This window comes from Colobus angolensis, unplaced genomic scaffold (assembly GCF_000951035.1).
Source record: "Colobus angolensis palliatus isolate OR3802 unplaced genomic scaffold, Cang.pa_1.0 Scaffold26, whole genome shotgun sequence".
Classification (NCBI taxonomy): domain Eukaryota; kingdom Metazoa; phylum Chordata; class Mammalia; order Primates; family Cercopithecidae; genus Colobus; species Colobus angolensis.
Window position 1 is genome coordinate 18,673,166 of NW_012115821.1, and position 21,230 is coordinate 18,694,395.

The following is a 21,230-nucleotide window of genomic DNA, read 5'->3' on the forward strand; positions in this document are numbered from 1 at the left end:
AGGATGGTCTGGATCTCCTGACCTCGTGATCCGCCCGTCTCGGCCTCCCAAAGTGCTGGGATTACAGGCTTGAGCCACTGCGCCCGGCCAGGGTTTGCTTCTTAAATTTCATCTTAATAATGTAAGATCCCCCCACCCAACCGCCGTGGTTTCTAACCAACTCTCCACCTCTCTCCCCGCCCTACAATCACAGTGCCTCTTTCCCATTTTACCCTCACTGACTGCTACCCTCCCTGGCCCATCTATCAGCAGACCAAAGGAATTTGTGAGCTCCAAATCTGATGATCTATGCATAAAAGTCTAATGGGACGGTCTATTTTAAAAACAGCACAGCTTACGCTTTCTAGCTTTCCTCTGCATGAATTTACGATTCTTGGCTGGCAAAACTGAGCAGAGATGGGCTGCCTTTGAGGTCTAGACTAGCAGTCAGAGGTGAGATCAAGAGCTAGCCTCAGGTTGTAAGAGAACACAGCAGAGTTTCCTTCATCCAGGAAGTCTCCTAACAAGAAAGCCAGCTGAATCAATGTGCTTAGTGTTAGAGCTGACAGCCCCTGTTGCGAATGGATAACAAGCAATTCTCCGACTGGTGGCGGTGCCACAGACCACACTTGGAGGGGCAGAGCCTGCCCTTTTCTTCCTGGAGTTAAGAGTAACTCAAAAGCTAAAGAAAGCACAGTGATCCTTCCCCTCCCCTCCAGGGAGGTATTTACACCTTGATCAAACATTTGGTCATGAGTAGCAACTAGACCTCCAGAGTACTGACAGGGCGGAGGAGACCCAGGGTCCGCCCTTCGCACCTGCTGTGGTGTGTGCCCCAGCCCCGCCTGCATTTGTACCGTGTGCACCGCTTCTCTCCATTATTTATGTCATTTCCCAGGGGCCAAACCCACCACATGGGTGCTGGAGGCCAGCCTCTGGCTTTAAGATTTTATTCCTGAACAGTTCCTCTCTCCCTCTCTCCAGAATTATCAGTGTTCTCTCCTTCAGGCCATTTCCATCAGCCTATAAGATATTCTCAATGCTGGTGTGCTGTGATGGATAAAATCCCTTTAAATCAGCACAATAGGGGTTTAACATTTCCTTGGGATGTTGGAAATTTTTGGCAATTTCATTGACTCTCTCTCTCCAGAAACCCCTTACACTCACAAAACTGTGCCCAAATCAGAATGATTGATGGACTGAAGGGTGACGGACACCCTTAATCTAGGAAGCAGGAGGCAGGTGACTGAAATCACGGGCCCTGACCAGGTGGCTCTGACAGGAGTCCAGGGGAGGGAGAAAATGCCAGCCCTCCCATTCTTCCCACATGCTGTTTCCCTATTTAGTAGCCTCTTGTTTAATAAAATCACTGTCAAGTGGCATGACTCAGTTTCCCCATCCTTCACCCACCACAGGCACCATATTGCCGTTGTAACCAGAAGACAAGACAGGACGTGCCTCCTAACAGAGGGCCTCCCCCCTGCTCTCGCCTCTTGGCCTGTGATGATGTGTTCTCCTGCCACTGAATTCTGAGGCCAGAACCTCTCAAGTGGAACCACCAGTCAAATCTATATTATTTTTGTGTCCAGCTCTACCTGTCTGAAAAGACCAAACAAATCAGCCACATGCAATAACATGTGTTACGCAGAAACATTTCTGACTCTGACTCTTAAAATTATAAATCAGACTAATGTGGGCCTCAGGGTCAGGAAGCACCATTATTTCTAAGAACCCTATTCTCACCATCCATCAACGTTTGTCTCCTGCCGGACAGTGGGTTCCCAGAAGGCACACCTCTTCTTATTCCTGGACCTCTTGCCAGGATATGACACAGGTGTGGCACATGGTAAGGGGGCAATGTTTGTGGAATGGTTGCAAATGGGAAACAAGAAAAGTGGCCCAAGTCCAGATTCCTTTTGCTGCCTAGATTCACTCTCATCTGCAGACTGGAAGAAGCCTATATAAATAATGTGCCTTTTGTCATTGACCATGGCAGCCAGATCTCTTCCCTGTTTCTGGCAGGGATTATTTGGGTAGCATCTGACCCAAGTGATAACGCAAAGTGCCAACTTTTGGTAGAAACTATGCCTGACAGCTTTCTAACTAGCAAAAGCCTTTCCAAAGGTAAGTGGGGGATTAAGGGAAGATGTGTTCCACTCTGCTCTACCCAGATACCCTGCGATAGAAAAGCAGGTATCATCTCATGACCAGAGGCTGCACCTCCAGGATCATCCCTTTATTCCTTTCTTTATTCCACCAATCTTACTGAGCTACCACCAGGAAGCAGGCATCATGTGAGGCACCACAGAGCCAGAGACAGAAGACTCAGCCTGAGACCTCAAGCAGCTGCTCACCAACAGAGAGGCAGACATGGAGTAGTGTTGGTAATGATGGTGCATAGTAGGCCCCCAACAGATGCACGAGCAGAGGAGAGGGCTGGCTCTGGCTGGGCTGGTGAGGATGCTGCCTCACAGGAGAGAACATTTCCCACAGGCCTTCAATGATAACAAAGAGGAAGCAGGGCATCCAGGTAGAGGTGTGTGGGCAGGGAAAGGTCAAGCATGCCAACACCCTGGGATGGGGTGGGGAAGAAGAAATGGCAGGGAGGCAGAAATACACAGGGGCCAGTGCTTCATGGAGGACTTTGAATATTTGACTAAGAAAATTGTATGTGCTTTCTCAAGCAATAGGTGGCCAGTGCCAAAACATCACTGCAAGAGTGGTCTGGTCAGCTTTGGGCTTACAAAGGGAGTAGGTAGAAGGGCTGAGGCCAGAGGCAGGGAGACCATTTTGAAGGCAGCCAGGCATAGTAGCTCAGGAGAGAGAAGGGCAGTGCAGGTCTGCATGCCACAGAGGTGGCCACTAATGTTCTGGCATGTATGCATCTTACCAAGCAAGAAGGGGACCAGGAGAGGGCTCTGGGAAACCTCAATGTCAAAATGACAGGATGGAGCCCAACAAGAAGCCCAACGTAAAGTTCTAAAGACAGTAATATTTGGTTTCAAGTATTATTTGCCATTAAAAGTAAATCTCCTAGAATAGATGGGGTCATGAAGAACTGAAAAAAACAGTATCAGATTTTCTCTCCGGCAGGTGGAAAAGGTACTCTAGGAAGATCATGAAGAAGCTTTACTCCTGCAGGGGACCCTGGAGCAGCAAACAGAGCCGTTGAAGGCAGACGGGACCAGAGGACCCAGTGCCCATTCTGCACCAGCTCTGCACAGCACCATTAGGACAGCACCAAAACTCTTTCTTCTTTCCCCAGACCTAATTTCTCCTTACTTTTTCCAGCCCAAGTAGCTAGGAGTATAAATTAGTATATTTTCAGGGTAGAATCAAGATCAAAATGCTTTAAAGGACTAAGATGGTAACAAAGTATGGCTCACTGGAGAAAGCCGGTAACTGCAGCAAACAACCTGGCCTAGAATGCAGCCTGGATGAAATGCCAGATGGTAACATCCCACAAAGAGGGAATCCCAGACAGACCAGGCTCTTCTTACTCCACAGAAGTGCTCTCTATAACTGCTGTAGCCAGCACTTTGAAAAAGGCCCTTCTTAGTCAATCTTCCTCCTTGGAGCAAGAGAACTTGTTGAATTCTAGCAGCTGGAGGGACAGGCTTGGAGAATGGGGCTTGTGTCTCACCTAAACTAGGGCCTGCTTTTGAAAACCCTACAGAGGCCCGGTCGACCCCAAGTTGAAAGTATGACCTAGGCTGCACCAGGTCAATGCCCAGCTGGTGGACTTTCCCTTTGGGAACCCACAATCAGCTAAATCACCTGCTTGCTTTTCCGGGATGCTTGTGCGCTTCGGCTACTAACCACCTTCCACTCTTGCCTGACCAGAGCTCCAAAACACCTCTTCCCAGGCCATGAGATGGCCTCTTCCATCACGGAGGCTCCCAGCGTGGGGTTTCCTCCCTCGGTCCCCCTCCCACTTCCCTCTGGGCTAGCAGAGGCTGGGTCATCTCATCTCCCATGGCCTTAGGCCATTTCCCTCTAAATATGCTCTTTTAGGAGGCCCAGTTTCTGCATCAGCCTCCTTTATATGAAATAAGTCCTTAAGGTCAGATTTCTCAACTTTCTTTAACTCTTCTTCGGAGAAGGAATGTCTTCTCACCTACCAGTAAGAATTTTGTCTTACCTCACTTTCTATATTTATTTTATGAAGCAACTGAAACCCTGCCATCCTGTGTCCCCTAACAGAGATACTGACGAGTCCTCCTAGAAGGTGTGCCTGACTCGGTGGAGAACCCTGCCATGAGGAACCCTGTTACAAAGCTCCTCCCATGAGACAAAGGCTCTCCTGAGATAAGGCTGAGGTCCCATGTGGCCATCTCCTCAGAATATTCCTCCTTCTGCAGCCTCGAAAACCTTGTTCTTCAGCCCGACTACCCCACTGACCAGGAGGGAGGAGTCCTCCCTGGCTTCTTTGTGAAAGACCACTTGCCTGGGCTGGGTTTGTGAACACCAAAGAGAAGAACAAGAAAAAAGGGGCAGGAAAAATTTTAAGGAGGGCATTGCTTCTTGGTGAACTGATACTCTCCCACTCAACCAGGCACACGATATCAACTCAACCTCCCCGGCCATGGGGAACGCAGCAACAGTGCTCTTCAAGTGTGGAGATGCTGCTGCTACTGTCTTAAAAGCTCTCCCAATTGTAATATGAGGTTGTCTAATGCTATGAAGATATCTTGCTGAGTAAAACTACAAGCAGTACAATTTCCAGCGGAAATCAACCATTTAAAAACTCTGATCTATCAGTACTAATTATAACTTAGCTACTCATTTCCCTTTGGTATCACCTATCTGTTCACACGCCACTGAACTCTCCTCCCAGGTCTGGAGGTCTTCTGGGCAACTGTCAGCCTACTGAGCAGTGCACTACTGGGCTGTCAATGCACTGGCCTGCTGAAGGGAGCAAGAACATGCACACACACACACGTGCGCACACAGACACACAGACACACACACACACACACACACACACACCATGGATGAATGTGCTTTCTCTTCAGCCTGGAACAAGCTTTCAAAAACTTCGAGCTTAATCACCTGGCAAGGGAAGACATGGCCCAGGTATCTGGGAAATGTTCCACAGAGAGGTTCCATGTCACATTTCTCAAGTACCTTCAATGTTCTTATTTTGCAACCTTTTCCATCAGTCCAGACAAATATTGTTCAAAGAAGTAAAGGTGAGAGGGAAGCAAACCAAAATCTCAAAGGAAATTAAGATGAATTTGGAAAAGGAGGAAATGCTTATGTATGTAGATATGGACAAGTCACAGTAGATAATAACATCTGGCCATGCATAAGGTGCCAAATTTGACCCCACTGCAATCACCCCAATTAATCACTTACAAATGTCCTTTCTTTTTGGTCCACAAAGATCTGACAAAGATTGCATAGAGATTAATTCAAATTAAAGAAAGGAACAGTTTGGAATTAGAATTTCATGTAACTATGGAGTATGTGTAACCATCCATTTCATAATCCATGTCTAACTTAATTAAATCAGTGTCGTCAGATACCTTACACAGAGATAACTAACTGGGTCACTGAACTCTGTCATCTCTGAGAGTTTTTGACTATACTGGGAAAGAAACTGAGGGCCAAATATTCCACATTTCGGCTTGACGTGGCTCCTCTGTCCAGGGTTTTAGAGTGAGGGATCATCCTTGCTTGATGATGAGGAGGTGGTGGTGCGGGTAGGAGCAGCAGTGGCCGACAGTCTGCAGCATGGAGCTACATGCCAGGCACTCTGTTAAGCAGTGCGTACATGGTAACTCTTTACTCCTCATGACAACCCCATGAAACAGCACTATTAGCATCCTCATTTTATGGATGAGGAAGTCGAGGCACAGAGAAGTAAGGAAATTGTTTCAGCTGTAAGTGCCAGAGTAGAGATTTGAATCCAGTCCAGTTCCACAACTATGCAATTTGACACTGAACTACACTGCCCCTTATCTGGCAGCCACTGACAAGTGGGGAACTGAATTCACTCCCTCCCAGAGGGGATACAACGCGCTGAGTCGTCCAGCACAGTTGAACACATTTCATGTCTCATTTTGTGTTAAAGTTGGTGAAATTTTTCTAAATTAAGCAAACAAAAGATGGTATGGCTGTGAGAGGTCTGCAGCTGGTATCAGCACTTCCCTTAAAGGGTAAAAAGGATGCTGTAGACCAAGAACAAACAAAACCAAAGTCTTTAGACTAGATATCTGAAAGTATAATCAGGGTCAAATTCTTCCTGATGGGTTATGTTCAAACATTTACTCTAGTGCTTAAGTAATGAGGCAGGTTTCCCTGACACAGCATGATACATATTATTCTAGAAACAGAAAACAGGCTTTCAAAATAATCTCCAGTTTACAAATTTCCAATTCTAATCTCCCTTCTTCTGTTTCTCAGAATTGTTTTCATGAGGTTTTGTTCTTGCAGATTCATTCTCCCACATATACACACATGCTCTAATCAGATTTTAATATTCTCAGGTGGTAACCCAGTTAGTGGCCAGAACAATTTAGCATAATTCAGTAACACAAGACTAACAGGAAGCGAGTATTTCTCCAGGGTGACTCAGCAACAGCCTTTGAAAAGTGGGTTCTGCAACTCACCTTAGGCTTAAAGGCGATGACTTTCAAAACCATCTCAACGGTGAACACCCCGGTGAAGACCATGTTCAGAATGTCCATGGCATCATTGAACATCTTGGACTGCTCGTAGTGCTATGGATGAAGACAGAGGGACTGTTCTCAGAGCCTCCGCCACGATCTCACGTGCTTGCACATGGAGGCTCCCAGCCCTCTGTGCCCCTGCGGGCATCCTCCACAGCCCAGCGCCCTCGCTCGGCAATTCCGCCGGCATTGCAAGGTCATGTGGTGAACTCCCACAAAGTGCAGGAAGGTCTGTGACAAGATGAGGATGATTGAATGATGAAGGGGGAAAACATATCCATGTCCTCTGCTCAGGATAAAGGGAATTCACCCTTTCTTCTGGCAGGGCTTTATGTTGAGGGCCTTGACCAGAGCACAATGCAGATACCACCAAAATGTCTATGAATAAAGGTAGAATTTGGTGAGGGATAAATTTTATGCCATGTAAGTTTATGTTGAATAAATGGCAGTGTTTTCTTGACTTTACACTTTTCCCTACATCAGCACACAGTCCTTTTCATTCAAAAAGAACTCTTAGATTAAGAAAAATGTCAGAAAATTTATCCCTATCTTTAGACCTACTGTCCAGACAGCACTGAGAGCTGGTTCGATGTGCTGGAGTTCTTAGAGTCAGTGCAAAAGCTGGCTCTAGACCTTGGTCTTTGCTTCCTGTCCTCGTGGAGTATCGACTAGGCACGTAACTTTTGAAAACATTCACTGTTAATACCACACTATAATCTGACATGGCCAATTAAACTGAATTGCATTTCTTGCTTTCATTGGAATAAGAAGTAGCTGTAACTCAGGTCAAACTCAATGCTTCATCAACTGGAAAATACCTTACTGCCATGCTGAGAGTCACCTGAGGACAGGAGTGTGACTTATGTTTTGTTTTCCAACATTGGGTGTTACTCTGTGACAGGCCCAGATCAAAGTGTCTGAGGGGGCCGGGTGCGGTGGCTCACACCTGTAATACCAGCACCTTGGGAGGCTGAAGTGACTGATCACCTGAGGTCACGAGTTCAGGACCAGCCTGGCCAACATGGTGAAAACCTGTCTCTACTAAAAATACAAAAATTAGCTGGGCATGGTGGCATATGCCTGTAATACCAGCTACTCAGAATGCAAAGGCATGAGAATCACTTGAACCCAGGAGGCAGAGATTGCAGTGAGCCGAGATCACACTACTGCACTCCAGCCTGGGCTACAGAGCGAGACTGTCTCAAAAACAAAAAAAGAAAAATAAAAAATGAAGTGTCTGAGGGGAATTATCTATAGCGCAAACCTTATCTCTAAGGTGGGTGTGACAGATTTCCCCATTTTACTGATAAAGAAAACAAGCCTGGGGAATTTAAACAACTTTCCCCAAGTCACAGAAAAATCAGAGTAAAATCAGGATTGAAACAGCTGTGTATCTCCAGAGCTGAAGGTCTCAACCACTACCTGACCACAGGAGGCCCATGGTAAATGTTTACATAATTGAGCGCCACCGCCAGGCTCCACGGAACTGGTATCTACCGTCATGCTGTACGGATAATTTCTTCAACAAAAGAACGATCTTAAACTCCTACCGTGACAACTGTCAGCCAGAACAGAACTCTGGCCAACCTATAGCCCAGACTCATCAGAAAAATCAAAGCCCTCCTGTCAGGGCCAGCATTCCACCCTCAGCATTCGGGGCACGGGGCTGTGTGGAATGCCCGGACCTGATCCCCACGGCTGTCTCCATTTTTACCTGCATGGCCAAGCAGAGTGTGTTGAGCATGATGAGGACAAACATCATGTATTCGAAAGGCGAAGAGTTCACCACGTACCAGAACTTGTACTGGTAGGGGTTTTTGGGGATGTATCTCCGCAAGGGACGTGCTTTCAAGGCGTATTCAACACACTGACGCTGCAACAGCAGAAAAGGGCAGAGATGGGGTTCTGAGCACTTCCAGGGAAGGAGGACCCTGTGGCCATCTGCTCTGAAAGAGCTCACCCTGCAGCTCCCGGGAAGGGGCCATGAACGATGGTGAAAATGATTACGAGTGACCCCCTTCCTACCACTGGCACCACTCTTGAGTCACCGAGGGCCCTGCCTCCATTACCTTCTCTGACCCTCCCAGCAACCTCTGGGTAAGCTGGGTACCGACCCATGTGGCTTCCATTTTGCTTACTAAAAACTGAGGCTCAGAGCTTTTAGCTGTCTTTCCTGAGGCCCTGCAGTGTATACACAAGCAGGAGTGAGGACGGGATCCAGGCCTTATCACTGCCTTTCCTCTATATCACACCTATGGGGGATCTATAGGTGGATCCCATCTATAGTTCCCCTGCCTTGCTGTCCTCCAGGAAAAGAAGCCAAGTAACCACAGGAACAGAAACTCACAAGAGCTAGAGGGGCTGGCTCATTCCCTGAGACTAGGAGCCTCTGGCTGCTCCCGGATGGACCCACACGAGATACTCTTCCGGAGCCAGAGTGTGTTAACAATAAACATCTTATGGGGAGCTACCTACATGTCCATCGGGGAGCTTCTGGGCTGGGGAGCTTGTTGTGTTCATTTCAGAATCCCTAGGACGTGGTCAGTAGCGACAGCTAGATTGAACGCAGGTTGGGGCTCAGCTGGAGCACTGTAGTGACAGCTGGATTGAACACAGCTTGGCACCCAGCTGGAGCACTTTCTCACTTACTCGGGGCAGTGGGGCTGGTCCAACCTCTGCAGCAGGCCCAGAGGGAGCCTCTAGCCCCGACAGCCCTCAGCTCAGCATTGAGACCCTAGACCTACCCCCACTCTCCTACTTTGACTCTGGATGCAGGTTTCGGACAGGCTCCCAGTGTCTGGGACGCGGCGCTGCTCTGACCTCACATGCTGACTCCAGGGACCCCCAATTCGAGCTTGCGCTGGACCTCAGAGGCTGACACGCTTTCAGTGCTGGCTCTGCCTGGCTGGCCTGGCCTTGCCCTGACATTCATCTTCCTTGGGTGAGCAAATTGCTGGGCCAGACCTCTCCCTGACAATCACTGGTGGAGTCTGCAGGGACACCCTGACAACTCAAAGGAAAATCTTCCTGCAAAGGAAACCAGCATGTCCTCGCATTTCCCAGTGGGTACAGCCAGCTACGGTTGGCTTGCCGTGCCAGGGCCACTTCCCCTCAGGAAGCCGAGGCTACCAGATCATTCTTGCTTGTGATGTCATAATCAAAACAGAGATGCTACTGATAGACAACCCAGGGAAATTCCCAGAACAGAATCTCGATCTTGTAGACTCTTTCTCAGGGCTGCAAGGAACCTCTAAAGAACAGCTCTTTAATGCCCTTGATTTAGAGATGAGGGATCAAGCCCCAGCAGGGATCAGAGGGGGCACCTAGGGTCACAGTGCAGGTGCAGGAAGACAGCCCAGAGCACAGGGCCCCTCTCCTCGCCACATCACGCGAGCAAAAGGTTCCTACTTCCACCAGATTGGCTAAAATACGGTGCAAGATCAAGAATGATGCCAGTATAATATTAGTCCCAAATTCAAAGTTACTGACTTCCCTGGGGTGGTGTAGGGTACTTCCCCCCTAAGTCAGCAGTTCTCAACAAGGGGCAGCTTTGCCCCCCAAAAGGACATTTGGCAATATCTGGAGACATTTTGGTTACTGCTACCAGGGGAAGAGGAACCACTGGCGTCTAACAGCTGGAAGCAAGGGATGCTGCTCAACAGCCTAAAAAGCCCAGGAAACACAACCAAGAATCATCCAGCCTGAAATGCTAATAGCACCAAGGGTAAGAAACTCTGCCCTAAGCGGCTTTAAAGACCATCTCCCAGGAGGGACTGTGAATGCCTGCATGAGTGGCCACAGCATCCCAACTAAGATTGTGAGCCATCACTAGTGGGTCATGATCATGGCAGGTGGCGTAAACACTCTCTGATTTCATACCACCAGGTCTGGGGATGGATTTCATAATTACAAAGTCTCATATGTATCTGGAAACCTAACGCTCAGCAGTGATGACTCAAATGGGCTGAGGGTGTGCTTAGAACAGGGCCCTAGCCCCAGGGACAGACAGTATGTGGGCGCCCTTCTCTGGGCATGGGGGAAATCAGTCAAAAAAGAAGGCACTCCACTCCTGATCAAGGGACAGAAGCCCAAACAGTGTGTGACTTTAACCTGATTTTTGTCCAGCTCACAGTTCTTATACTCTTTTTCTCCTTGCTCCTGAAATGTAACGATGACAAAGCCCACAAAGATGTTCATCATGAAGAAAGCTACAATGATGATGTAGATGATGAAGAAGATGGAAATCTCCACGCGGTGGTTGTAGATTGGGCCGATGTTCTCTCCATTCGAGTCAATGGCTTTATACAGCAACCTAGAGAGAGAAAAACCAAGTGAGGGCCTGCCAAGCCCCCAGCCCACGTGGCCCAGCCCACTGCCTTCCCAGGTCCTCCCCTCCTGAACTCCTCTCATGAGCACCGGCTAGGAACCCACCCCAAGGCTGCTGGACACAACCAGGTCTCTCCCATCAGCCTCAGGCCCAAATGGCTAGCACTAAGGGGAGCGGGCACCTGGGATGTCATCACTGAGGGACTGTTCTGAGGACCTGAAAATCAAAAGATTTCACAAATATTCTAAAACGCCCCTTTCTATTCAGAGAGGAAGAATATCTCGTGTATAAAGACACAGGAGGAAGTGAAAACTATACACACTGGCAAGACAATACGTGACCAACCATAGTAGTTCCAAAGAACTAAGAGGGAGGGTGCTTCCGCAAACAGAGATATGCACTAAAATTAAAGTATGCCTAGCAGAACTCTTAACAGGAAGGGGGGGTTACTGTAACACCCTCAAGGTCCATTGATCCCCATCCTGAGGCAGATTCAACACTTCTGGGGCACCCAGCCCATGTGTAGGCTGCACTAGACACTTTCACAGCCTCTCCCTTAAGCCTCACGTCCATCTGGGAAGGCAGACATTACTGCCATCCCCATTACAGGAATATTCAGGGAGGCATCAAAGTGCCACAGTCACACTCCTTGAGGACAGAGCCAGGAGTTGAGCCAGTTCCTCTAAGCCCTGAGTCCCAGGTTTGCTCCTTTCTCCTCAGCTGCCACCATGATTTGCTCAAGGACAGTGTTCAAAGCCTGACACTAGAGCCAGTGCCCACACACAGTGAAGAGTCTTACTCCATGCGTCTGTTCTCCAGGATTAAATCCCTAATGAACAAGCCCCACCTGACTGCCTCTTTATCCCACAGGAGCTCCTGAAAATATCTGACTCTTACACACACCTCAAGAGCTCTGCTGGCCTGTGAGGCCCAGCCTGCCCACCTCCTGCAGCTCATCTATGCATGCGGACCAGGTATCCAGGACTCTAGCTGTGTTTGCACACTGATGGCAGGAGCTGGGCGTGGGAGCTCCAGAAGCAGAGAGCAACATGAAAGCGCAGAGGATTCTCCCTTTCAAATTCTAACTTCTCCTTACCTGCTCTTCTTACTTTACCCATCAACATCCTAGCCATTCTTCAGGACCCTGTTCTGCACATCTAGGACACACCAGACCACCTGCCTGGATTAACCACTTGACACTGATTTGATTTGTGCTTGAGGCGAGGAAGCATGTTTAGACACTGTTTCCTCCACAGTGCCTAACATGCTATGCTGCATGGAGCTGGTATCTAAGCACGCAGTCAGCCAGAGCCCAGTTAGACATCTCTAATGGATGGGGAGACACAAGCCTCTGCACAGTGTGGTCTGTAAATGAGCGAGTGGGTGCTCACTAAAAGAGATGGCACAACAGCAACTGTCTGCACCTGGCACACATTAGTACGAAGTACGAGGAGTGAGTGAATGAATGGTTTGGGACACCATCCAGAGCCTCTTTGGGAGCAGTGGATGGCAGCTTTCCTGACATCCAATGGGAGTTCACAGGACTGAGGCATCTCAGGCCTCCCTGCTCCCACCCAGAGATGCTGCTGGGCACCTCTACCAACCCTGCATCACAAATCATCCAACTACACAGAAAGAGGCCCTGTGGGTCAAGAAATGACTGAGAAGTGGCCCAAGGTTAAAAAGCCACAGGGCAAGCCTGCGACCCTGGAGAACAGAAATGGGACTGACTCCAGGAGGTAGGGCTTAGCCCTGGGCACAAGACTGTGTGCTCCCCATACTTACGCAGGCCAGCCCTCAAACGTGGAGACCGTGAAGAGTGCCATCATAGCAGAGAGGACGTTGTCGAAGTTGAAATCACTGTTTTGCCAGATCCGCTCACGGACCACAGGACTGTCAACATCCCCATCCTTGTAGAGGATGAAAAGTCCCCTGGAGAAGAAAACAGGTGTGGGTCATCTGGCTTCACACATGACAGATGGAAGCAACATAAAGTTGGACACACTGCCCTGATCCCACCTCCAGGCAGGTCACGCTCAGTCCGCCCGCCAGTCACACAGCTGAGCATAACACCGGCGCCATTTCTCCTCTCCTTGCCCTTGCATTTCATGTACTTTGCAGCTCAAATAACCATTGAATAACTACCAGTGCAACGTGTATTCTCCAGAGCAGCCAGCCAGGCACCGGGCATACGTCATTGGCCGATAAAAACCACAGCATGGAGTGTGTCTCACACACAATGGGCTTGAGGCATGATCTGAAGGATCAAAGCTCGGCCATAGAGAACTCTGTAAGCTCTAGGAAACAAACCCACGTATATTCTTCCTGCATTTTAGTTTTAATCAAATCCCTTTCTCTTCTTACTAATGGCATTCCCAATTTTCTTTCCAAAAGAATTCCATTACTTCTGGCAAATTATTTCTCCCAGAACTTCATTTCTGGAAGGAACCGAAGAGATAAAGCACAATATCTTTATTTTACAAATGAAGACACAGAGGCTTCGACAGGGAGGAAACAGTGTCCCCACGCCTGTGTCTGCTAGGCTGCTCACCTCCAGGGACGCCATGAACGGTGCATGAATGGTGCCTCTGGAGGTGCAGAGACACAGCCAAATTGCAATTGGTGCTCTCTGACTGCATCTTCTGCTTAAAATAAACCCCAAACCAATGTACGCACACAGTCAGCCTAACCAGAGCCCAGTCAGTTACGTCTCTCACGGGTGGGGAGACACAGGCCTCTGCACAGTCTGAAACTTTAGGCAATGGCTTCCATGACTGCCTTCATGGTCACTGGACATCCTGGAATGGGAGGCATGAATATCTCCCACCTTGTCTCTCCTCTGCCAATTCTTGTCTATGGAAATATGGCCAAGATGTAGGTAACAGGAGCCAGGAGAGAGGAAGTCTAGAAAGTCTGTCAGAAGAGGGAGCCAGCTCCCGAACACCAGAGAGTTGAGTTTCAAGTTCTGATTTGCGGAAATCATCCACATGGCTGTCATGGAAGCTATTTGGGGCATTTTATAATTGTTATTTCAGGGTTCCCCCAACTCCCGCCATTTATAGATTCGCCACCACAAAAGCCATCTATCCATTCTTTTGGGATGACAAAAAGTTTGGAACTAGATAGAGGTGTTGGTTGCACAACAATACTCTATGCTTGTGCTCTATGCTAAGGAACTCCGCAGATACTCTATGCTAAGGAACTGTATACTGAAAACGATTGAGGTTACGTGAGTTTCACCTCAATGAAAAACAAACACCATCTATCCACCCACAAGCTGAGCATACAGGCCTGTTTTATTTCATGACCAAAACTTCTGACGTGCCAACATGTGTGAATCCTTGAAGTCTGCTATTTGCTCTTCTAAATTCCCCACTCCACTCTCAGGATGCTCACCTGCATTCTTCAGGGTTACTTTTGGCTTCATCCGTACAGCGATAGAACTTCCCCTGGGTACAAAACAGACAGGCAGTCAAGTAAATGCAGCCTTCTCCTTAAAGAAATCCACCTGAGTTTTATGCTTGGAGGCAGTTCCTCTACCTTGAATAACTGGACCCCAATACAGGCAAACATGAACTGGAGGAGGGTGGTGACGATCATGATGTTGCCGATGGTCCGGATGGCCACGAAGACGCACTGGACCACGTGCTGCGGAGAGGGCGGAGGGGCGTGACTCTCCTCTGTGATTTTGGCCTCGAGGTGAGCTAACATCAGCCAAGAGTTTCTGTGTTGGCCGGGTGCAGTGGCTCACATAATCCCAGCACTTTGGGAGGCAGAGGAGGGCAGATCACTTGAGGTCAGGAGTTTGAGACCAGCCTGGCCAACATGGTGAAACCTCATCTCTACTAAAAATACAAAAATTAGCTGGGCGTGGTGGCTGGCGCCTGTAATCCCAGCTACTTGGGAGGCTGAGGCAGGGGAATCACTTGAACCCGGGAGGCAGAGGTTGCCGTGAGCCAAGATCATGCCACTGCACTCTGGCCTAGGCGACAGAGCAAGACTCCGTTTTGGGGGAAAAAAAAGAAAGAAAGAAAAAGAAAAAGAAGAAATGCTATAGGTGCAGTGCTGCCTGGCACATGGGCCCAAAGGGTCCCCACCCATAAATGATTGAGGAATATAGAAACCCAGTAGCCTGGCCGGGCGCGGTGGCTCACGCCTGTAATCCCAGCACTTTGGGAGGCCAAGACGGGCAGATCACGAGGTCAGGAGCTCGAGACCATCCTGGCTAACACGGTGTAACCCCATCTCTACTAAAATAATACAAAAAAAACTAGCCAGGTGCGGTGGCAGGCGCCTGTAGTCCCAGCTACTCGGGAGGCTGAGGCAGGAGAATGGCATGAACCCAGGAGGCGGAGCTTGCAGTGAGTGGAGATGGCGCCACTGTACTCCAGCCTGAGCCACAGAGCCAGACCCCGTCTCAAAAAAGAAAAAAAAAGAAACCCAGTGGCCTTTTATACAGTCTACATGAAAACTGAAAGATTAAAATAAACACAAAGAACTACTAACAAAAAGGTAATAAATGAACAACAATTATAAAGAAAAACATCTTCAATTACCAAAAATAAAGAAAATAAATCATAATTTTTAACATGCCATTAGAACTTGGCACAGGTAGCTGAATTGGTTAGAAAGGTCCTTATAACCCACTTTAAAAATCCATCAGGCCTCAGCTCAGCTCTGCCCAGAAGAGCCAGTAATTACAGCCAACCCCAACCCAAGTCAGCCCAGCCTGGAGGAGAGGAATCAAAACCTTAAGTCCTTTGGCTCTGTTGATGGCCCTGAGGGGCCTCAGGACCCTTAAGACTCTCAGAATCTTCACAACGGAGATGGCACTGGATCTAGGGAAGGAGCAGAAAGATGGCAGGCAGGGCGTGTTATAAATGGACAGGATGCTTTAAGATTCACCGTTTCACTGGATCTTCACTTTAGTATCCCTGCACAGTTAGCATGGGATCCATGTGGTGCTGGGCTGATCTCTCTCCGTGACTCAGAGGCAACCTCTCTTCCCCGCCCACACGAGGCAGCGCCTCCCAAGCCCAGCCCACAGCACTCCCAGAGGTGACAGGTGCACAGCTAACTTTGGCAGAGACATAACTCGTGAACTCTCTTTGTTCTTTCCACTCACTGTAAATGCTAGGTAGTGACTGGCTTTTAGGCTTCATAGATGGTTTGTTTCTGTTTAAGGTTGGAGGCCTGCTGTACCACTTTGGCACTGGGGCTTCTCTGGCCTTCAAGGAGCTCAGAGTCTGGTGGAGAGATGGGCAATTCCAACCCAGTGTGGCTCATGATGGGGGTAAATGTGGTGTGCTTGGCCAGGGGAGTACAACCTATGGGAGTTGGGAGGAGCCTGGGAAGGACTCTAGGGTGGGGATGGTGACAGCCAGGTGAGTCCCAAAGGAGGAGTAGGGGTTAGCAAGGACAATAGGGAGGGGGGCTCAGTGTGAGGGAGCAGCATGTACAAGGATGCGATACAAGAGAATGCAGCTTTCTGCTGCACCCCAGATGGCCGTGTGTGGCCAGAGCACATGCTCAGGAGGAAGTGGGCAAGACTGCAGCTGGAGAGGACATGAACAGCCTGGGAGTTAATAGGAGCTGCAAAGATGTTAATGCTAATGGCCTTCCAAGCTATGATCACAGGGCTCCCTCAGTGGGAGGCGAGGAGGACCACAGAGGGCTGTTCCAGGCAGAGGTTCTTGGTCTTCCTAGGAGGGTAGGTCCTTTCCACTTCTCTTTAGCTTAGAGGGCATGTGTGTGCATGTGTGCTCACATGGGGGATATTCTATGCTCAGCACCTGAACAGAAGTGCTCACAGGTCAGCAAGAAAGCAAGGCCACACCTGATGCTCTACTGGAGCCTCTGCCCTACACCCCTGGGGATGGCGAGCAGTACTCAGCAATGGCTGTTCCCACCAGAAATTGCTAAATGCCATGGAAAAGACCTGGGGCCCTGACTTTCAGCCTTGGCTCCCTCCTAGCTGAAACATTTTAGAGGCCAAAGAAAAAGTCCTAGGAGGTTCTATACCCTGAAAATCAAAGGAAGTTTTCAATATCCAAGCTGGAATAACTGAGAGGCCACCTGGCCCCAGCCCCTCCTATATAAAAGGGGCACAGGGTTCCTGAGAGAAGACACGCTTAAGGCCCTGGAATCAGCCTTTGGAGGGACCAGGACTAGAACCTAGATTACCTCCCTCCTAGTCAAGACCTCTTTACCTCAGTTGAAAGCAAATTTCACAGAGAGTAATAAGCTCAACCTAGCAGCAGGCGCACACACACACACACACACACACACACACACACACACACACACACACACACACACAAAAACCCAAAAGAAAACATGAATTGTCTCAATGCTTTCTGGAATGCAAGCAAATTAAATAAACCTATATAACTAAATATAATCATGAAAATGATGCCTAGCCTTTATTAATTATGTTAAAATCCCTTACACAAACCATTCAGCCCAACAGTTCTGGGCACACACCCCAGAATACTTACTGAATCCCAAATGACACCAGAGACACCCCAACCACCAGCATATCCAGCAAATTGAAGTAGTTCCTGCAGAAGGCCCCTTTGTGGAGGAAAGCTCCAAAAGTTGTCATCTAGAAGCAAATCATGGGTGATTTACCACTTTTTGTCTCCAGAGGAAAAGAAACCTGGGCTCTTTACAAAATCTGAAGTAAAGTATGACTTCGTTAACAAGCGTGCATTAAGAAGTCAGAAATGTAAACCAATGTGGCTGAGCCACCAGATGATTTGTTCAAACAAAAATCAAAAGGGGGCAGCTTATTTTGGATACATTTTAAAAGAAGAAACCAATTTAGGCTTTATTACAGCCATCACAGGTTTCAAATATGAACACACTGTTGGCATGTCCAAAGAGCCTGTCTAAGAGAGGCTCCACACGACTACATTCATCAAAAGGTAAGTGCTGCCCAGACAGCCCACTTTCCCACAAAGCGCTGGCTCTGGCCCCCCTGAGGCCCTGGTAGAGCCTACCTTGTTTCAATTAAGCCTTCCCAGTGGGGGCTTGAATTCAGGGCTCCCAGGCTCTATGAACCTACATCACTTTTCCACATAGGCCCCTTATTGTTCCTAATGGTCTTTAATGACACACCCATCTTAAGCAATTCCTCCAAGTCTGATGACATGTGTCAGGCATGGCTAGGACGCCAGGTGGCATCTCACCTGAGCCAGTCTCACGACTCTGTGCTCACCTGCCATATGTACCTGGAGCACATATTATGGGTGCTCCAGTGAGATTTCTATAGGTGATGGAAAAAAGAGTTTAGTTCCCCAAAGTAAGAAATAGCAAAATACATACAGCTCACTATTTATTTTAAAACAAAAAAGGTTAGAGAAGGCTCAGATAAGTACGGTATAAGAGAGGTAGAGGTGGGAAATATTACATTGAACCTTATGAAATCGCCAGTGTTCAACCCTTTTTGACCTACAAAAATGGCAATTTCATAGAGCTTAAGCAAATAACCAAACAGCCTTCCAAATCTCCCCAAGGCCACCAGGAACCACAGCCTCAGATACTAGACACTTCCGGATGAGTCTCCATTTTCTGAATCCTTCTTGTTTTAGCTTATTTTCCATTCTCTAAAATACCTTCAAAATGAAGAATGACTCAGAAGATTTAAGTCAGCGAAGCAATTCTACAGAAATTAAAAAGTAACAATCATTTTTTTCCTTTTAAATAATCTGTGTTTAATTTTCCCCAAAGCCCATGAGTAACTATATTCATTTAACAACTTAAAAATGTGGAGAGTAAAATAAAACCTCAATTAACCAGGCTAACAAACTAAGTAGAATATATCCCTATTCACTTTGAAATGACGTCAAATTCTAAAACCAAGAAGCTGAGGCAGAAGCCGAGCTGGTGAGTGTTCTGGTGGCACCCCTCTGACCCCCACCACGTGCATTCTGCATCCACAGGTCCTCCCACAGAGGCCTCATCAACAAGAGCTGGTCAATGTCCCACTGCACACCTCTGACTTAGGAGAACTGTCAGCCAAATTCATCGGCTTAAAGGCAGGAAAATGAACTCAAATTTTTAGAAGATTTTAAAGAAAGGTGTTTCTTTAAAATGCTGTTCATGAACCAAAAAAAAAAAAAAATTTAAAAAACCAACCTCAGAAAACTAACCACCTCATTCCCTGACATTGAGGTTTCATTTTATATAACATTTTGTAAAGAGCCCAAGTTCCACAGTAGTCCAATGCAAAATACATTTTGCCTGAGTTGCACACACAAAAAATCCCCCAATGGCTTAAAGAAAACCATGGTTGAAAGTCTTCATTTCCCAGCTTGTCTCCCTGCTAGGAGATGGTTACCCTGACAGTTCTGATGGGCCACGTTCTCCCAGAACCACAATGACCCACGCCTTGTGGTTCTTGGCCAGTTGTGGATAGGTTCTTGGAGCTTTGCTGTGATCTCCAGCACTCTAAGCACATAAGGAATGGGCTCCCCATGGGGCAGACTTCACAGTCAGTACGCAAACCACATGCAGCAATGGCAGCTATTAGCTCATGCATGGGCAGTACATTTAGGTCACCCTGGCCAAAGGGTGCTCCTTTTGTGTAAATGTAAGCCCATCCATTAAAACAGACAGAAAATACCTTAACACAAATAGACCCAAGTCATCTTGCAAATCCTATTGCAAGAAAATAGCGTGTTACTATTTTAGGCCCCCCAAAACACAATGCAGTTAGAGAAACAAAAAGAGAGACATCCTCTTCATAGGATAAATGCTTTTCCTCTGACTTTGATGTCAGAAAGGGTGGAAAAAAGTTCACACACAGTGATATATATCTATTATCGGTTGACAAATTCCAGAGGGTATTTTTTTAAAGGAGCAAAATATAATTGTCAACCACTATCATGAAGCCAGAGTAGGTCCTACACGCATTCAAAGATTAAAAAGAAAGAGCAAAAACAAGTTGTAATGGTCGCAGGAAAAAAAAAAATCCTTTGGTAAAAAAAACTTAGCTCAACCACAAAAGACAAAAAAACCCATAAAAAATCAAAACCACTCCACGCTTCTTTCCTGTGTGTCACACACAGGAGCAGCCCTTAAACACACTGCCGGGTAACCTGTTACCTTTAAAATGATCTCAAATGCAAAAGTACCAGTGAAGACATAGTCTGCGTAACCTAGCATCTGGAAGGCAAACAAAGAAGTGCAACTATTATTGCTCCAGCTGCTGTGGAGTATGCGAAGATCAAGGAAAATCCATTACCTTCAACAGGATCTCAACAGTAAAGATGGCTGTGAAGGCATAGTCAAAGTAACCCAGTATCTGCAAGGCACAACATGTGGGAGTGAGAAAAGGCATTCAGACAAACTCTGATAGCTGCACGCTTACGGGCTGAAACCCCCCATGCAGTCAGAGACCCATCCTCCCAGGAAAACCCCGCCATTCTGAAGGTTTAAGTGCAGAGCCGCTGGTAAATGCCCACTTTGGTCAATTACATCATTCCCAAAGAGCGTTTGAGAATCCTGATCTCCTTTAACCACTCACCCTGACTTGCTTCCCGGTCTTGTGTCTTGGACAGGCAGAGAGGCTCATTTCTAAGAGTGCTTTGTTAACAAGCTTTTCTCATCAGAGAGCACTACATCTACAAATGACTTGTGGCACCAGATAAATCAGAGGCTTATACACATTTTGGATTTTTAACCACGTTTCTGGCTGAATGAAGTATGTTGCCCTTCATCTGAGCATCAGATCAGTGGAGAAGCATAAACGAAGACGGCAGTGGCATCAGTCAGATCTAGTGATTTCCACATGCTCCCTTGCATTCCAGCCTGTGTAATCAGGGCGTCAGCACCCTTCCCTGCTCATGCGCGGGGCTGGCTAAGTCAGCAAGGGATGGTTTTACAGACTGCCTTCCTCCTGCCCGTTGTTCTGCATCTAACACTGCTCTCTCTAAACTGAGGGTTTTTTTAAAACCTTGCTGGGCCCACTCAAATAACAGACTGACTTGGTCTTTGAATTTTCAATCCAGGCAACTCTATCCACATTGGTGACAATACCATCTATTATCCCATTGACAGAGTCCTGCTAGCCCTTTCTGGGGTCCCTGCTTCTCCTTGGAGCCGTGGAGGCAAGTGGACCAGCAGCAAGAAGTCTGACTACCAAGAAAGCTGCTCACAGGGAGCTTCTGACCATAGCACCCTTATCTGCAAAGGCGAGTTGGTCTTGGCCACTGATCTTCATGACAACTATGATCTATGGCTTTGAA

The 21,230-nt window shown here is 47.7% G+C and overlaps 1 protein-coding gene across 4 annotated transcripts in view; it reads right to left on the minus strand.

The window, feature by feature from the left end:
• CACNA1D (calcium channel, voltage-dependent, L type, alpha 1D subunit) overlaps positions 1-21,230 on the minus strand; it is a 327,099-nt gene that overhangs the window by 53,001 nt on the left and 252,868 nt on the right. For all 4 annotated transcript variants that reach the window (XM_011947282.1, XM_011947281.1, XM_011947284.1 and 1 more), the window contains 9 exons: positions 20,228-20,287; positions 17,478-17,584; positions 15,731-15,818; positions 14,521-14,628; positions 14,377-14,429; positions 12,766-12,912; positions 10,764-10,965; positions 8,368-8,526; positions 6,594-6,704 (listed from right to left, as the gene is read on the minus strand). In XM_011947282.1, coding sequence (XP_011802672.1) covers positions 6,594-6,704; positions 8,368-8,526; positions 10,764-10,965; positions 12,766-12,912; positions 14,377-14,429; positions 14,521-14,628; positions 15,731-15,818; positions 17,478-17,584; positions 20,228-20,287 — 1,035 coding nt within the window. The remainder of the gene's footprint in view (positions 1-6,593; positions 6,705-8,367; positions 8,527-10,763; positions 10,966-12,765; positions 12,913-14,376; positions 14,430-14,520; positions 14,629-15,730; positions 15,819-17,477; positions 17,585-20,227; positions 20,288-21,230) is intronic.